The sequence below is a fragment of the Vipera ursinii genome (genome assembly GCF_947247035.1).
Source record: "Vipera ursinii genome assembly, chromosome: 1".
Lineage (NCBI taxonomy): Eukaryota > Metazoa > Chordata > Lepidosauria > Squamata > Viperidae > Vipera > Vipera ursinii.
Window position 1 is genome coordinate 155,363,980 of NC_139512.1, and position 17,737 is coordinate 155,381,716.

Below are 17,737 nucleotides of genomic sequence, written 5' to 3' on the forward strand. Positions count from 1 at the left end.
CTTCCTAGACAGGTTTTCTCCACAAACGTTCTCCTGGTTTTAAGCCTGGTGCCTGAATCCTCACACCAAACAGACTGTAAAATAGGGGTCCCAAACCCCCAGTCTGTGGACCAGCACCAGTCTGCCGCATGCCAGAAACCAGTCCATGCAAACAAGTGAAGGCCCCATCCGCGGGATGCAGGCAGCAAATGAAACCACACCTCCTCCGGTCTGTGGAAAAAACTCTCCCCATTGAACTGGTCCCTGATGCCCCAAAGGTTGGTGACTTCTGCTCTAAAAGACTCCTAGCTAGAGGGCAGCAAAGAAGTCAGGTTTTCTATATGACCATGCTGCCCTCTAGTGGTCTTTGCAATGGAATGGCCCTAACTTAAGGTCATAGCTTATCTGCCGTGTTGTCCTAAGTGGAGTTTCCCTTTTCTTTTTACCATTTAAATATTTTTTTGGTAAGTAAAATAAATAGAAACTATGATGAAGTAAACCAAGAATATAACATTTTTAATATAATAAAACAAGAATATGTAAGCCAGTAATTAAATAAGTGACATTTGAAGAAACTAAAGATATAACTATAAAGTAATATAGAATTAGTTCAGTCCTTTGACAAATGGACCATCTATTTATTGCTCCACAGTTTAAATACAGTATATATTTCAGTACGATGATATTTATAAACAGTAAATACTTAGATTCTGTTAGTTAGATGCCTTTGAGTAATATCAATATTAGTTACAGTTTTGGATATTAATGTTACAAACATGATTATTTAACCTTTCGTTTAAATTACATATTTATTTTATTTATTTATTTATTTAAATTTTTATACCGCCCTATTCCCGAAGGACTCAGGGCGGTTTACAGGGCAACATAAAATACAATATAAAAATACTATAAAATTAAAATAGATTAAATTAATTAAGCCCAACAATTAAAACAATATTAAAAGCTAAAACCCCTTCAGTCCAGGCCTGATAGATCAAAAAACCAGGTTTTCAGGTCCTGGTGAAATGAACGCAGATCGGGGGCGGTCCGAAGTTCCACCGGTAAATCATTCCAAAGGGCAGGCGCACCCACAGAGAATGCCCTCCCCCTGGAGATCACCCGCTGGCACTCCTTAACCGACGGCACCCTGAGAAGGCCCTCCCTGTGGGAGCGCACAGGACGATGGGAAGTTGATGCCGGCAGCTTCAACTTCCCGGTGTTGCATATAACACTGGAAATTAATGAGAAATAGAGGAATAGCACATATCAAGGTATTTGTTTTATAATAAGGGTTCCTGTCTTAAGCTAAATTATCTTAAAGTCTCCATTGTGTTTATTACCTGGTGTGTGTGTGTTTGTATGTGTGTGTTTGTATGGATATATGCACGAATATATGTGTTTTTAATATACATGTTGATAAAGGAAGACTAAATGAACAAAACAAAAGATGCTTAGCAAAACTGAAATACTAAAAATAAAATAAAAAAGACCAAAAAAAAGGAAGAAAACTTTGAAAGGCTAGGTGGGCTCTCAGAGGGCTAGCAAGCCTTCTTTGGTGGCTGCTGGATTTGCTGGATGCTGTGAGGTGCCCAGTTCTGAAATGCTTCCCAGCATTTTTGCTACAGTTTACAAGCCTATTGTCAGCACTCACCTTGTGATCAACCAGAAAAAGGCAGACCAAACTTAATCCAAGAAGTAATATGTAGTCTTTATGGCTAGAAGCCCTGCAGAGAACTTTTCTGCCCTTAAAGGTAAAGGTTCCCCCGCACATGCGTGCTAGTCGTTTCCGACTCCAGGGGCCGGTGCTCATCTCCGTTTCAAAGCCGAAGAGCCAGCGTTTGTCCGAGGACGTCTCTGTGGTCATGTGGCCGGCATGACTAGACACCAGAGGCGCACGGAACGCTGTTACCTTCCCACCGTAGTGGTCCCTATTTTTCTACTTGCATTTTTACGTGCTTTCGAACTGCTAGGTTGGCAGAAGCTGGGATGAGTAACAGGCGCTCAATTCTGTTACGCGGCACTCGGGATTCGACCCGCCGAACTGCCAACCTTCTGATCAACAAGCTCAGCGTCCTAACCCACTGAGCCACCGCGTCCAATCAGTATAATGCAAGCTCCCTCAGCTGAGCCATTCTGGGAAGTGGCTGGATTCAGTGGTTGCACTGGAAATTAGTGGTGTTCTTACCATTTTAATGTGGGACAATTTAAGGGCAATGACTGATAAATTCCCTCCCCCTGGCTGCTTTTCATCCCCCACCCCACCCCATTTGCTAGCAGGAAAATCCACCCACCAGCCCTTGTTGTTTGTCCTGGATTTGTGACAGGCTGAGCTTGAGGCATTTGGGGTGAGAGCTGGGCAAAAATTTTAACTTCCTTTCAAAGTGCCCAAAGCAGGGGTCCACAACCACCAGGCCATGGCCAACCACTGGGCCGTGGCCAATTTGGAACTGGGCCATGTGAGGGACAGGATGGCGCACGTGCTCATGTGCATGCAGCTCAACTTGCACCAGTGAGTTGTGCGCGCATGCATGTGCACACCAGCCCACTGCTCGCACAAGTCAAGCTGCCCATGCACACCAGCCTGCTGCTCGTTTGGCCAAGTTCCCCTCTTCCCCCCTCAGCCAGGCCTCTAAGCCACAAAGGATGGGTACCACTGGCCCAAAGGACAGATGACTGGCACAGTAGATAGACTGCTGTCCTGTCCCTTGGGTTGCTCATAAACATGGGTCTAGTGTCTTTCTGGAAAAAACCCACTGTATCTGTTAGTTTTTATTTTTGAGTGAAAGTGCTACTATGAGTCCAGGGCTATCCTCAGGGAATGGTCAAAAAAGTCAAGATGGAGGCTCTTATGGTACAATTGAAGCTCCGGCTGGGTTTTGTGTCTGACTCACTCTTTGGAGGTTCAGAAAAACAATTGAAGGTAGCCAGTTTCCCTTGGCACCCAAGAACACCAAATACATCTGAAATTAGAAACAAATCCTCTTTGGAAGACTCAGGGGGAAGAAAGCCAAGTCTGCGTTCTGAAATTCTGAAGTGGCTCTCGTTTAATTTGCTTCAGATGGAATTTGATAGGAGTTGGATAGGAAATGTGGCTTTGCCTTCCTCAGATCATTACATGCTGGTTCTTCAAGGGAAAAGAGAAAAGCTAAAAGAGGAAATTGCTGGTTGAGAACTAGGTTTGGCCACAGCCTGCTTTGATCCCTTAGCCCAGGGGTAGGCAACCTCGGCTCTTTTATGACTCATGGACTTCAACTCCCAGAATTCCTGAGCCGGCTGGCTCAGGAATTCTGGGAGTTGAAGTCCATGAGTCATAAAAGAGCCGAGGTTGCCTACCCCTGCCTTAGCCAGACAGGATTTTGCAATGGCTGGCCTGCCTTTCCTGTCCATGAAAAGCCATGCTATTAGCTGAAGGGGCCCTCAACAGCTTTTTGAGAGATGGAACTGGCCTTTGAGAGGGTCTCTTGAGACAGAAGGCCTTTGGCTTGGCAAGACACTGTCTGAACCAGTGTTTGTCAGCCCTGGCAACTTGAAGACGTGTGGACTTCAATTCCCAGAATTCCCCAGCTAGCATCTTCAAGTTGCCAGGGTTCAAAAACACTGGTCTAGATAAATTGATTTGTAAGTGTGGCTTCCAAAGGCTGTATTTTGTTGCCAAGAGCATCTCTTTATAAACAAGCACTCCACAGAGAATTGTGTTTAGATGTAACTTCCAAGGGAAAATGGACTTTAATAATAAAAAAAAAAGTTTCAGGATGCAGTAAAATGTGAATGCAATGCTTTTTAACTTATTAGGGCAAGGGTCCCCAACCCCTGGCCCCAGCCCATTACCAAGCCATGGCCTATTTTGAACTGGGCCCCATGAGGTGCGGGCTGGCACACATGCACACACAGCTCAACATGCGCTTGTTGAGTGGCGTGCTCATATGCATGTGTGCCAGCCTACCGCTCATGTTAACTTGAGCTGTGCATGCGTGCCGGCCTGTTGCTCGTGCAGCCCAGTTCCTCTCTCCCGCCCACCGGGTTGTCAAGCTGCAAAGGTTGAGGACCACTATGTTAGGGAATTTTGATCACAGAAACGTCTGCGTGGCATCCCCACCTTGGCAGAAAATGCAATCCTCTTAGCAACGTATCTAATCTGGAGGTCTGGAGCTGACAGTTTGCCTCCCAGTGTATCAATCAATGGAAGAGGTGTATATTGGTAAATTTTCTGTCCTGGTTTTTCTTTCAGGTACTCAAGATGTGATACACGATGCTTCTTCCTCCCCTCTCCCCCCGCCCCATTTTTCCCTACAACCCTGTAGAGTAGCTTGTGCTGAGAGAGGGACCGGCCCAAGGCCCGCCCAGTCAACCTGGAATGTGGGCATGTGAAGGTGACAGCCCCTTGCTATAACCGTCACCCCACATCAGGTCTTAATTTTAGTCTAAATTGCTAACAAAAAAGGAGAAGTAAGTTCCATCGAGACTGTACAATAGAAGACGGTTTTATTTATTTGTTTATTGGCCATCCAACTCCAGTGAATTCTGGACAACGTAGAAAGCTAAACTTAAATTGGACTTAAGAATGGGCTGCTTCTCCACAATAAATATAAGGGACTTGATTAGGAAAAAGGAAGGCAATGCGTGAAGAGATTTCAAGCAGTTATTTTGGGAGTAGTTTGTGACTTGAAGTAAAATGTTACCCATTTGCAAATGAGAAAAGAAAGCATTATCCTCACCATCCCACTGCAGGGACTATTCTGCAATGTTCCCACCAAATGTAATTGCCAATAGAACATAGCAACATTAGAAAGTCTGTTAAGTGCAAAAGAAACGTATCGGCCATCATTTGGTTTTATGATATACTTATGGTAGCTCTGCCTTTAAACTATTTGATGTTTGATATGATGAAGCTGCTCTGTGATTTCCTGAATGGGAATTATTTTTGTGGGCATACTCCTTCCCCCCCCCATTTTGATTGGCACTGAAATGGAAGGTTGTGCAACATCAGCACGGAACAGTCAGGCAATAGAAAACAAATTCAGCAACTTGCCACATAATACCTTTTATCTTCTTTTGAATTTCCCTTTGGGGTATAAATTTCAGCCTTAGTGCCAATTCAAAATTGAAACAAAATGTGTTCCTAAAGAAATCACTACCAGCCAGGAAACATTTGGCTGCATATTGTAAACTGAAAGATAAATCAAATTTAAGCTGTATCATTTATTAGATTTATTTCCGAAGCTCCAAAATCTAACCTCATTTAATGAGAACATCCAAAATATGATGCGATACATGGATGTGGTGGCAAAAAAAAAAAGCAGAAAGACACAGAAGCCTAGTGAATGACAACTAGTTTTGATTTCTTTTCCCTTCCTTTAATTTCTTTTTGCAATTCATTTTAATCATTTCCCAGCTACTAAAAATTTATTTATTTAGCAGATAAAAATGTACTGAAATTAAGTAAATTTAATTTGTTATCAGTTTAAAAGATGTTCTTTTGCTAACTGCCAACTCCAATTTGAATGGTTTTTATCTTTGTTTTTTTTTTAAAAAAAAGACTGTCTTTACTGGTTTGTATGTAGTTTTACCACAGTACTGTTATGCTGTTTATGTTTTACATTCTTCCACAGGCCATTTTACAGCTTCTGAGTCACAGCATTACATGCTTTCCCATAATCTGATAATGTGTATGAGTTTGTCAGACAGTAAGCCAGAAATTAAGATTTCTGGCTTACTATCCATTGTTTCTTTATCCTTTGTAAAGTTGTTACTTTTCATTATAGCCAAGTGAAAAGAGAAAAGCAACTTGAACTAGCATTATTGCATGATTTCAGAGGAGAAAGAAAAAAGTAGGTTTCAGGTCCTTTAAATTCAAGGCACTGTTCATATGCCAGGGCCTACTTCCTACCAGCTCCCAGGATGTCCTGATTCTAATCAAATTAAGAAAAAAGACAAGAAATGATAAAATACTTTAGATTTATTCAGCAGCAGCATATTCCATATTTCTTTTTCTAATCACAGTACCGATCCAGGCAACAAAAACATAAAAACAGGGACAGCATTTCACTTTGAAAATTAATATATATTCAAAGAGCAGAAGTCTCATACATTATAAATTTATTAGCCTGGACTTGGACATTAATAGTTAGACCAGGGATATAAAACAAAACAACAGGTTAAATATTCCTGGAATGGTGCACAGATTTTCCATAAAGGAATCAAATGACGCCTCCTAAAAGAGTTCTTTAATCAAGCATTTTGGATAGCCAGTTTAATAAAATATGAAAGACTTACACAGACTTCACTCTAGAATGGAATTTTTTCACTGATAATCAGGAAGCTCTCCAATCAAAAGACAAACTTTTAATACAAAATAAAATTTGTGGCACTCTGTTTTGTTTTGCTCCTTGGAACAATTAGCTATCGTCTTCTATACGATATAAAACGAGGGCCATTTTTTTCATGGACTCTTGCATATAAAACAGAGGAGAGATGCACAGTAACACTAGTGCATATTTAGCAGAGTCTGCCTATAAATATAGTTCCAAAAGTCCTGGCAATTCAATAGCCGGTCACTATGCTCTCCTCTATATTATTTAATATAATGATATTATATAGAGGATTTATCCCTGGTGATAAGATTTTAGAATATCGACATCAACAACCTGATAATCTTTTAGAAATTTACAAATGTACAGCATATTTATAATATTACTTTCAGAGTGTCAGTGCAAAGATATACATATAGTACACTGTGATAATTACTCATAAAAATAGGCATTGGCGTGTGTAAAAAAAGAAAAAGAAGAGAACAACGAGGCATGGTTGACACATGTTTCCACCTAAGGCTAAACATATTTCTTCACAGAAATATGAACCATTTTTCATCCTTCTGTTTACAAAAAAAATGTATGTGCAAATGGTTGTGTCTAGAGATTCCCTAATTGAATTGGTTATACAATAGAATCCTCTTTGACTAGATTGACAGTGTCTTTAAATGAATCTTCAGTCGCTGAATAGGCTAATGGCGGGTCTCTTTTCAAAATAATCTTCTGGGGCAACGATGGAGAGGAGGAAGGGGCGTTTTCAGCCTCTGCTTGCTGTTCTTTCTCCATCTGAAATATTAAATAAATAAATGGTAGAGTAGAGCTATCGGTGCTTATTACTCTTTGTAATGTGGTCAGTCATGTTTGTGCAGATACTGTATTCGGATTACAGGTAGTAAAGAGATACCAACTCACACCCTGGTCGGTATCTCTTTACTCTCCTACCATCGGGTAGGAGATATACAAGTATAGCCAGCCGTACCAAAAGGCTGAAGAACAGCTTTTATTCATGAGCTGTTAGGCTCTAGAACGGGAAATAATTTTATAAATTTTATGTATGATTGACTTACGAGGCCGGTGTGTTGTGCAATTAGCTCACATGGTGTAATAAGATGGAGGGTTTGTTGTCGCTGTGAGCTGTGGGGGGGGCACGAAGGGAGGCTCAGCCAATCTCAATGTATACATGGTTGTACTTTGACAATAAAGGTTTGTTTATTTATTTACTTACTTACAACCACAACAGAGCCCAAAATATATGTTGTTAAGTGAGAAATTAGTTAACTGAGTTTTGCCCCATTTTATGACTTTTCTAGCCACATCTGTTAAATGAATCATTAAATTGGTAATATGGTTGTTAAGTGAATCTGGCTTCCCCGTTGCCTTTGCTTGTCAAAAGGTTGCAAAAGATGACCCTGCGACCCCAGGACACTGCAACCGTCATAAATATGAACCAGTTGTTAAGCATCCAAATGTAAATCACATGACCCTGGGGATGCTGCCACGGTCATAAGTATGAAAAATGATCATAAGTCACTTTTTTCAGTGCTGTTGTAACTTTGAAAAGTCACTAAATGAACTGTTGTAAGTTGAGGACTACCTGTATTTTAATTGCAGAGATATTTAACCATTACTATTACTTTAACATCTATAGTAATAATGTAAATGCAATGTAAACATTTTAGAGCATGAATGAAGAATGAGTGGGAAATTTTTGCAGAAGACACAAGATTGCGATAAAAATGTTGTAAACAAAGGGACTTCATGAAAAAAAAATGAGGTCAGTGGGAAAGCTGAATATCAGAACTGATAGGAAGAATCTAGGCTGCCAAGGAGGTTGTAGGAACACTGAAATCTCTGTTCTTTGTAAGAAAAAGAATTTGCTGAATGTTATAAAACACCAATTATATAAAAAGCAGCTGGACGAGGCCCGAGAGATCTAATGTGACCAATACCAGCAAAGACTTTTGAGTCCTGAGGTGTACCACCAAGTTTAGCCTTTGAAAAAAACTCATCATGCCTTGAGAGAAGACCTCTGTTCTATGAATGGTTGCCTGTAAATATCAAAAGAGAGTAGCAATCTTAAATAATAATCTCCCCCTTTTGCCTTTGAGTCAAACCTGACTCCTGATGACTACAGGGAAAAGTTCGTGAAGCTTTCTAGACCAGGGGTCCCCAACCCCCGATCCGTGGACCAGTATCAAGCCGCGGCGTGCCAGCAACTGGTCCGCACAAACAAGCCCAATCCGCGGGATGCACGCAGCACACAAAACCACGCCCCCTCCAGTCTGCGGGAAAACCTCTCTCCACGGAACCAGTCCCTTGTGCCCAAAAGGTAGGGGACCTCTGTTCTAGGCAATATTTTGGGAGGTGGTTTTCTATTGCCTTCTTCCTTGGCTGAGAAACAGTGACTGGTCCAAAGTCACCCAGTTGCCTAATTCAGGACTAGAACTCAGGTCTCCCTACTCTTATTCAAGTGCCTTAACAACAAGAACAAACTAGCTCTCCTTTCATACGTAAGAGAGAACGAAATCCTGGTGTTAGTCTCATGCTTGGAATGTTCTATATTCTGCTCAGTAATGCAGAACTGATTACTCTGGCCAATTTGGGGCCTGGGGATGGTATAGGCAACTAAATAGAACTGTGCCATGACGGTACATAGCAATTCTGGGCATAACAGCAGCTTTTATTTCCAGAATTAAAGGTAATATGTCCCCCTGCTCTAATAGAGGGCAAAGCAAAGAGAGAGAGAGAGAGAGAGAGAGAGAGAGAGAGAGAGAGAGAGAGAGAGAGAGAGAGATATGTGCTCCTGGAATAGAAGGAAAATGACACCAATTCCAGGAGTTGCCTTAGGGAATTTTTCTCTCATTTTCTTAAAAAAACAACAACCAAAAAACACAAAAAACGAAACCCAGAGAAATTTGCAACACAGGAAGGAGAAAGAATACGGGGGGGGGGGGGGGGGAGAAAAAAAAGCATCTTCTTTTCTTTTTCCCCTTTTGTAGGGATTAATACATTGCTCGTTGACATTGCTCATTATCAAGGATAGAATATCGTGAAGTATCAACCATTTAAAAATTAATATTGTTTTGCTAAGTAGGAATTTGAAGCTATGTGACCTTACCTCTGAATAGATGGGATTTTCAAAGTTAGTGCTTTGTTTCATTCTTCTTTTAAAGAAGCTCCATTTTGATTCCTGAAATATTTTTTTTAAAAAAAATCATGTGAAACTAGTAATTGATTTGGTACTGATGAATCAATAATTTGCAACTGTTTCTTTAAAACTTCCTTTTTGCGGAATGGAGAGAAGGAATTTATTTGTTCTTATGCTTGCCTGTATTAGATTTTGGAGCAAGGAAATGAAACAGTTCAACTTTCAATGAATAAATGCAAAATAACCAGAGGAGAAAAGTTTCCTAGTAGGTGAGGCTCAGGTAAATATGTCCTGTAGATAAAGCAAGGCCGTGCACCATCCCTATCTTACTAAGTACAATAGAATTAAGCCACAGCTTTCCGATTGGGATGCAATGTTAAACTGCTAGAAGAGGCGCTTGGCTTCTTTTCAAAGCAAAAATTAAACCAAAAAACTATCAGTTTGAGGTTGTTTGTTTTCAGTAAGATCAGACTCAGTATTGTGAAACCCAGAAAGCAAAAAAGAATAAAGGGAGAAATAATCAGATAAAAAAAGACGAATGTATTTAAGATTTAGCACCTTTCTTTCTAAGTTAAAAAAAAATCTACATCGTGCTGAAATGATACGCAGCCCTTGGAAAACGTGCATATTCTTGACACGTAAGCACAGTAAGATACAAAATTTCCCACCCAAGGAAAATTTATTTATTTAATTTATTTTAATTCCATTTATATCCCGCCCTTCTCCGAAGACTCAGGGCGGCTTACAGGCTTAGCAGTAGCCTTCATTCTATGTATACGCCTGCTTATTAGGGCTTTCACACACACCCCCAAGCGGCATTATTACAAAGTCAGCTTAATTGCCCCCAACAGTCTGGGTCCTCATTTGACCTACCTCGGAAGGATGGAAGGCTGAGTCAACCTTGAGCCTGGTGGGATGCGAACCTGCACTAATTGCAGGCAGCTGGTGTTACCTAAGGAGGCATTAGCCCACTGCTCCACCAAGGCAGCACAATCCTTTCCATTCCCACAACCCATTCCCCATTCTTCCCAGCTGATTCTGCCACACCTTGTATCATCACTCTCTGTTACCTGGCTAGTTTCTGTACTTGCAGAAGGCTGAGCGGCATCAGCAGATACAGGTGTGGCGTATACCGGATTCTCAAAGTTTTCGTTTCCTTCACCACTGGAAGCAGCTACCTATTGTCAAAGATAGTTTTGACAGGACTGAAGAACAGGCAAACTACAGAATGCTTAAAAGGAAAGGGGATTGGGGGAAATGACATGTAAATGGATCCTAGGGGAGGGGTGAGGGAATTTTTTATTTTATTTTTAAAATCCTCTCCTTACTTTTGTTGGAGATGCTACGATCACATCATCATCAGCTCTGGTGTCTTTTGTTGAGTACATAGGATTCTCAAATGTAATTGGCTGCTTCCCAGTTTCCAAAGCAAAGTTTTCATTCTGAAAACAATCGCTATATAGATTAGTCAAAGGTTGAAATTACAATTTGTAATTCTTTAATGCAACGCATAATAAAATACACAGATGCTGTGGGCATATTAATCTTACACGGATTAACCTTTCAGCTTTTTTTTTTAAAAAAAGGTGATTCTTTTGGCAAATGTAGCAGGCACTTTGCCACTATTAAATAAAATTAGGCAAGATTATGAAATCAGATCACTGCTCCTGAGTAACTGCAAGCTGACTACTCCATAAATCATTTGTTAGGGAAAAAATAAATGTATTTCCTCCTCAGCCACAGAAACATACTCTGCCAAAGGAAGCAAGGTCTGTTAAAAAGAAATAATTGGCAATAAAAGAGCCAAAGCAATTTCATTTCATTTCAATAGGTACCTCACCAGACTTCAGAATAATTGGCAAATGAACCAGCAATGTAAAACTGTTTAGATCACATGGAAGCAAAAGGGTCACATTAGGTGTACAGAGATGGGCAGGGGAGTTCAATGTTGTTTTATATTATGACCTTTTTCCCCTGCTCAATGAGGAAACAAATAGACAGCAAGTAGCATAGGATGCACATGCAGCTTCTGGTGGAGTTGGGAAACTAGATGCCCTAAATTGGCAAAGAAGAACAAAGATACCTTTTAAAAATGAGCTCCTTTAATTAGAAGTCATAGTAACCGAAACAATGTTATAACAATACTAATGAGGAAGACCGAAGAGGAATTAGTGTTGCCACTACCAAGACCAAGCCCTTGATTTGGAGGATTGAGTAAGACTGATGTTTCTTCTTTAAACGGCAAGGAAGGAAAAGCAGAAAACCGCAAGGCATGTGTGTGATAAAAAACTGAGTTGGCCTGGGGTTCTCCTTGCACTGGAAAAACAGTACCACAAGCTAAGGATCTTCAAGTTTCTTTGGCAGATGCCAACAATTACACACTTAGAATTTGGAAACACATTATAAGCACTCTCACAAAATGCTGCCATGGCAGATGGCCAATTGGAAAACCATTTATTAGAAAGCAAGCTTCTATGGGGACTGGAGATAAGAGGCTCTCACGTCCTAAGAGGCAAAATTTATGAGAGCTTCATTTAAAGAAGATTTTTTTTTTTTAAAAAAATAGTCTTACCATTTGCATTGCTCTGTCAATCGAAGATTCGGCTCCAAAACCAGATACATTAATGTCCATTGACACATCAGCCCCAGGTCGGAAAGTTACTCCATTGCCATTTTCCGTGGATTTTACAAGACTACTTAAACTTTAAAGGTAAATTTATTTTTAAGAGAGAGAAAACATTTTAATACAAGTTTTAATATACTGTTCATACATCATTCTTTGAAACAGATACAGAAGCAGTTGTTCATAAAACGCAAACATTAAACAAGAGTGAGCGCCTGTTACTCATCCCAGCTTCTGCCAACCTAGCAGTTCGAAAGCACGTAAAAAATGCAAGTAGAAAAATAGGGACCACTATGGTGGGAAGGTAGCAGCGTTCCGTGCACCTTTGGCGTCTAGTTTGGCCGGCCACATGACCACGGAGACGTCCTCGGACAAGCACTGGCTCTTCAGCTTTGAAACGGAGATGAGCACCGCCCCCTAGAGTCGGAAACGACTAGCACGCATGTGCGGCGGAACCTTTACCTTTACCTTAAAGCAAAATCTTACTAAATATTTCTACTATTGTGCTTATCAACTAAACGTTGAACTGCTGATAAAAAAAACAATGCACATCCCTGGTGTATGAAGTGTCCTTGGTACCCCAGAGGATATGAACCTCGGTGCCTTCCATCAGAGGGGAAGTCTTACTCAAGCAAGTTTGAATAAAAATGACAAGAAAAATAAGACCGTGCTAGATTAAAGAAATAAATAGGATAGCCCAAAATGCTCTTAAGGAAGAAGAGTTCAGGGGCAGTTAGTTTTTCTGATGAAGACTTCAGTTAAGAGCAATTCAAGCCATCCTCTCTTAAGCAACAGTATGTGTTGTGGGTTTACGGTTCACAAAAGGCAAGATCAGAACTCTCAGAAGAGCACACACTCCTTTGCTACAAGAGTGGGTAACAAGTGAGTCTCTGGATGTTGCTGGATTGCTACCTTCATCCCCCCACCACCCCCACCACTGGTCACAAAGTTCGCAAACACAACTGCAGGATTCAATGTTATCTACCCTTACTTTAAAAGAACAGCTAGTTTCAATGCATATGTACCTAGCCCTGAATACTGTGCAGCTTTGTTCTGAATTAGCATGTACTGGATTCCACTGCAAAGTATTTGAAAGGGAAAAAGTGTGTGTGTGTGTGTGTGTGTGTGTGTGTGTGTGTGTGTGTTCGACAAAGTATGAATGTTTTTCTTGCTGACCACAGAAATCATCATGAACCACACTTAATCCTGCAGGAATCCCAATGGCTTTGGGAAATCCTTTTTCCTGAGACCATGTAAGTCTGGTAAATTCCAAGCAATACCTACCTCGGAAGTTTGGGAAGGGCAGGTAGCAAGGATCCTGTCCTTCTGTAATTAAAAAAGGCGCCCACGCCCAGTGCGCCGATGATGATGATCAGAATGACCGTTAATAAGGCAGCCACTGCTGCTATTGGAAAAGGGGAAAAAAACATAAGTGAATAATAGGGAAGCTGCAGCTGAAACTCAGTTGCTTAAGCAACTGGAAACTTATTTAAAAGGTTTCAGGCCACTGAGTGATGGCTTAGCAGGAAAACACATTTCAAAGCTTACTTGTCCCAGGAGGAATTCCTTTGGACAGGCCCACTTCGCAGTAATTTCCAGTGTAGCCTGAGGAGCACCTGGAAAATGAAAGCAAGATGCTTGACTGGAAGCGACAGTAGAAAAGTTCGTTGTATTTATTAACAATCTTACGAAGATTTTTTTTTTTTTGAAAAAGAAAGATGGTGGGGTTTTTTTATTTAAGAAAAGCAATATCTTGGTAATTATATGTTTCATTGGAAGCACAGACATATAAACATGCCTATCGAGCCACAAAACAGCTTGCTATTTCCTTCGAAATGAGTATGCTGGGATGCTGAGTCACAACTGATGGCATTTGGGTTTGTTTGTTTTTTTAAATAATAATAAAGGGGATTTGATTTCAGTAGAGCCCCAGTGCCCCCTACAGGTTCTGCTGAAGGTAAAAATACTTATTGTCTAGGTTTTCTTTGAATCTGAGTAATCTGCTTTTTTGCAGATTACTTTTTTTTTAAAAAAAAATCATTGGATTTCCAATTCCCATATTTGGGAACCGCTCTTGATTTGTGATAGGACCTGCCAATTCATCACTCCAGATTCTTTCAAGAATGATGTATTTAAAAATGTAATAGATGAATGAAAGTTCCATTTATGTGGGCCTTTACTTCCAGGACAATACTATTTCACTGCCCTTAACTAAGACAGACTCATCTTGAAAAGCTAAGCAAGACTGGATCTGGTTAATACTTGGATGGGAGATCAACAGGAAATTCCAAGGCTGAGGGCTAGGCTTGACTCCTAGAAAATGAAAATGGCAAAACTATCTTTTCAGAAAACAAGACAGATGTATTTGTGAAAAAACCTGGAAGAGACTTTGCTTTGATTTGTATCATTTAACCAAGATAGGGATGGGTGCATATTAGAATGCATCCAAACTAAATCTATTTAGAACAATCTCTTTCCTTTGGCATGCTATTTTATTATGCAAGTATTTGGATACAGTAAGTGTTCTATTTGCCTCCCCCCCCTCCTAATTTGAAGTAGCGCAGACCTATAAAAAAATATAGCAGCATGAGGCTTCCGTTACGAAGGAGTGGTTTTAAAACAGCAAGGCATAAATAAATGCAGTGGCCAGGCCCTTCAGGCAATGTATGATTAGATTCACCCTAGATACGAGACTGGGGCCCAGCACAGCCTCTCAGAAGGGCATCCTAAGAAGGACCTTTACGTTTACTTTTGATGTGGTCCCCTTCAGAATGCCACTGATCACACATCAGTTGCAGATGTGGCTGGCCCATAAAACTGCTATTTAAGTGCCGTCGTCGTTTTCGTGACGTTTCTTTCAGACGGTTAGCGCACAGAGGAACTGCCTGCCTGTATCGCATTTATACCGCTCGCGACAATAAGAACAACATCAAAACAACAAAATACAAAGAATCGAGTGCGTAACAAAAGTTCAAAAATAAGTACAACATAATTGCAAGCCATCCATCCAAACAAAACAAAGCGTAGACCATCTGCCAGCTCAGAACCATTTCCTCTTACTGTCTGGCGACTGCTTTTGTTTTCCGGAAAGCTACAACGCTGCATTTTCCATCTTCTGCCTGAACCTTCCTATACATAGTTTGGAGTGACAGAGGCAATCGGCCACATGAAGTTTGGAAAAGGCCCCTTGAAGTTAGAAGGTACAATTATCTACGACTGGGCAAAGAATATCACGCACACCGGGCCTAGTGTGTGTGTCATTTACTGGGGATGTGCGAATAGCCCCAGTCCTCTGAATTGCGTATCCCAGCAGTTTCTGCCACCAAAGAAACAAGCAGGTGAGCAGTTTCAGAAGACCGTCTCTGAGGCCTCCTGGGCAGAAGGAACCTTCTCTTTCCACTCTTTGCCCCAACCCCAATTTCATTAGCTGCTCCTCAGGTCGGTGAACCTGCCTTTTTTTCCCAGTGTGACAGTTTCAGACAGCCCACCCTACCCGTTCTCTTGTTTGACATGAAACATGAAGGCACAATGAAGGACATCCTTTCCTTCCTCAAGGAGCTCAGGTTATGGAAGACTACCCACAGAGGTCTGCTTTTGGATGAGCAAGAAACACAACACTGTAGGAGCTGCTTAGGGATCAGAGTTACTAGTCCTCGGCCAGGAATAATTTACAAAAAATTCTGCAATCGCCCCATCTCTATGAAATATTGTAATGTTATCTAGTTAGTGGGGGGGGGAGGAGGAGGAGAAACAGATTGTTTTTTTTAACTGGGTCTTTCATGTTAAAATGCTACTAAAACTAGTCCTTGACTTACAACGGTTCATTTAGTGACCGTTTGAAGTTACAACGGCACTGAAAAAAGTAACTTACAACCATTTTTCACATTCATGGCTCTTGCAGCATCCGCATGGTCACGTGATCAAAATTGGGATGCTTAGCCATTGTTTTTTTTTTATTTATGACAGTTACAGTGCCCCTGGGGTCACGTGATCACCTTTTGCGACCTTCTGATGGGCAAAGTCCATGGGGAAGCCACACTCGCTTAACAACTGCAGTGATTCACTTAACGAACGTGGCCGGAAAATGGAGCAAAATTCGCTTAACAACTCTCTTGCTTAGCAACAAAAATTTTGGGCTCAGTTGTGGTCGTAAATTGGGGACTACCTGTAATTCTTGTTGCTACTTGCATTTTGTCTCTGAACGTTTCTCTAGAAAAAGACATTTATGTAAGAAACAAGTGCCTCCTCCTGGGCTAAAGCCTACTGTGAATTTTTTTTGCAGCATTTTTATATAGGAGCATCTATCAAAGCTTGCTCATCCTACATCAGAATGAAGACCACATCACAGCATTGTGCCCTAAGCTCCAGGGCTTTGGGTCATACACACAGTGCCACAATGCATGTCCGAAAGAAGCCATGCTTGCGTCAGGACATCGCAACGCGACGCTTTCGTCATCCTGCTGGCCCTTCCCCACCACATAGACAATGCCATCCCCGCATGTTCTTTGGCTTGTTAAGCCTTTCTTGCTCCATCCAGAAAGACATACTTGCATTTAGGAAGCTCGCTTTCATCAAAATAGCATGTTCCTCCATAGAGACATCTGCAAGCCGGGGGCATTGTTGGTGGAGATTCAATAGCTAAGAAAAATGAAAAGACATGCATTATACAGATCCTGTAAATCATGACGGTTTATCCATTGCCAATAATTCCTGAAGAATCAGGATATATTTTTTTGCCGAGTACAAGCTTCTATTTTCTGTCTGTGTCGATCACATGCCGTTTTCTCTTATGCAAGGTTCAGAGGGATAAACAATACCTTATGTAGACATACTGTATCTCTACCTTACCACGTGCATATTAGTAAAATATAATAACAAAACATCCATATCTGAGGCCAGCCGACAGAGAAACTAACCAACAAAATAGCCTTGAATCTGTTTTCTTCAGCTAGTGAGAAGAGCATCCCCATGGGATGTCTCCTCGTGCTGCCCCTGTTGGTAGAAAGCCTTGTGTTTGAGAAAGAGATTTCTGCCAATTTCTCTCCCCTTGGCTGTCTCCAGCTTCACTTCCCTAAGATGCCCCTCATCTTTTTAGAGCACATTTACAGTGTGCTGGGGAGACAAGCTATACTTCTTCCGTTCTGACAACAAAAGACCGCCATGTTTAATTGCATTTTTTTAAAAAAGTATTTATTTAAAAGAAGACTTACTTCAGGAACATCTTCTGCCAGCATACAAATAAAAATAGATCTGTAAGTCATCAAAACTAAATAAACTATTTCATCACAACTGTCTATAAATGTTTTTGGTGGGAGTTATTTTTTGAAGAATTAAATCTTCTGATACTTGTACAAAAATGCAACAGTTAGTGCTATGTGTCAGTCAGAAAACACCCTGGAAACGCTTAAGAGATTTTGACAAGTGATTAATATAAGAAATGAAATGTCCACCGGTTTTCATTAGAAATGTCCTCTTAGCTCTAAGTACACAATTGTACACAGTGGAAACATATACATTGCATTATATACTTTATATTTATGCTTGTTGGCTGGAAAGCCGGCAGCCCAGGTTTGAGATCCAAACGCCACATGATGGGGTGAGCTCCCGTCCTCACCCCAGCTCCTGCCAACCTAGTAGTTCGAAAGCATGTAAATGCAAGTAGATAAATAGGTACCACTT

At 40.9% G+C, this 17,737-nt stretch overlaps 1 protein-coding gene across 1 annotated transcript in view; it reads right to left on the reverse strand.

Moving 5' to 3' along the window:
- Positions 1 to 6,911: 6,911 nt before the first annotated feature.
- The window catches only part of LRP2 (LDL receptor related protein 2), a gene marked incomplete at both ends in the record, with an annotated part of 164,913 nt that continues 154,087 nt past the window's right edge, over positions 6,912 to 17,737 (reverse strand). The window contains 8 exon segments of the mRNA XM_083365355.1: positions 6,912 to 7,073; positions 9,406 to 9,477; positions 10,506 to 10,613; positions 10,764 to 10,877; positions 12,008 to 12,137; positions 13,343 to 13,463; positions 13,607 to 13,674; positions 16,606 to 16,696. Coding sequence (XP_083221481.1) covers positions 6,912 to 7,073; positions 9,406 to 9,477; positions 10,506 to 10,613; positions 10,764 to 10,877; positions 12,008 to 12,137; positions 13,343 to 13,463; positions 13,607 to 13,674; positions 16,606 to 16,696 — 866 coding nt within the window.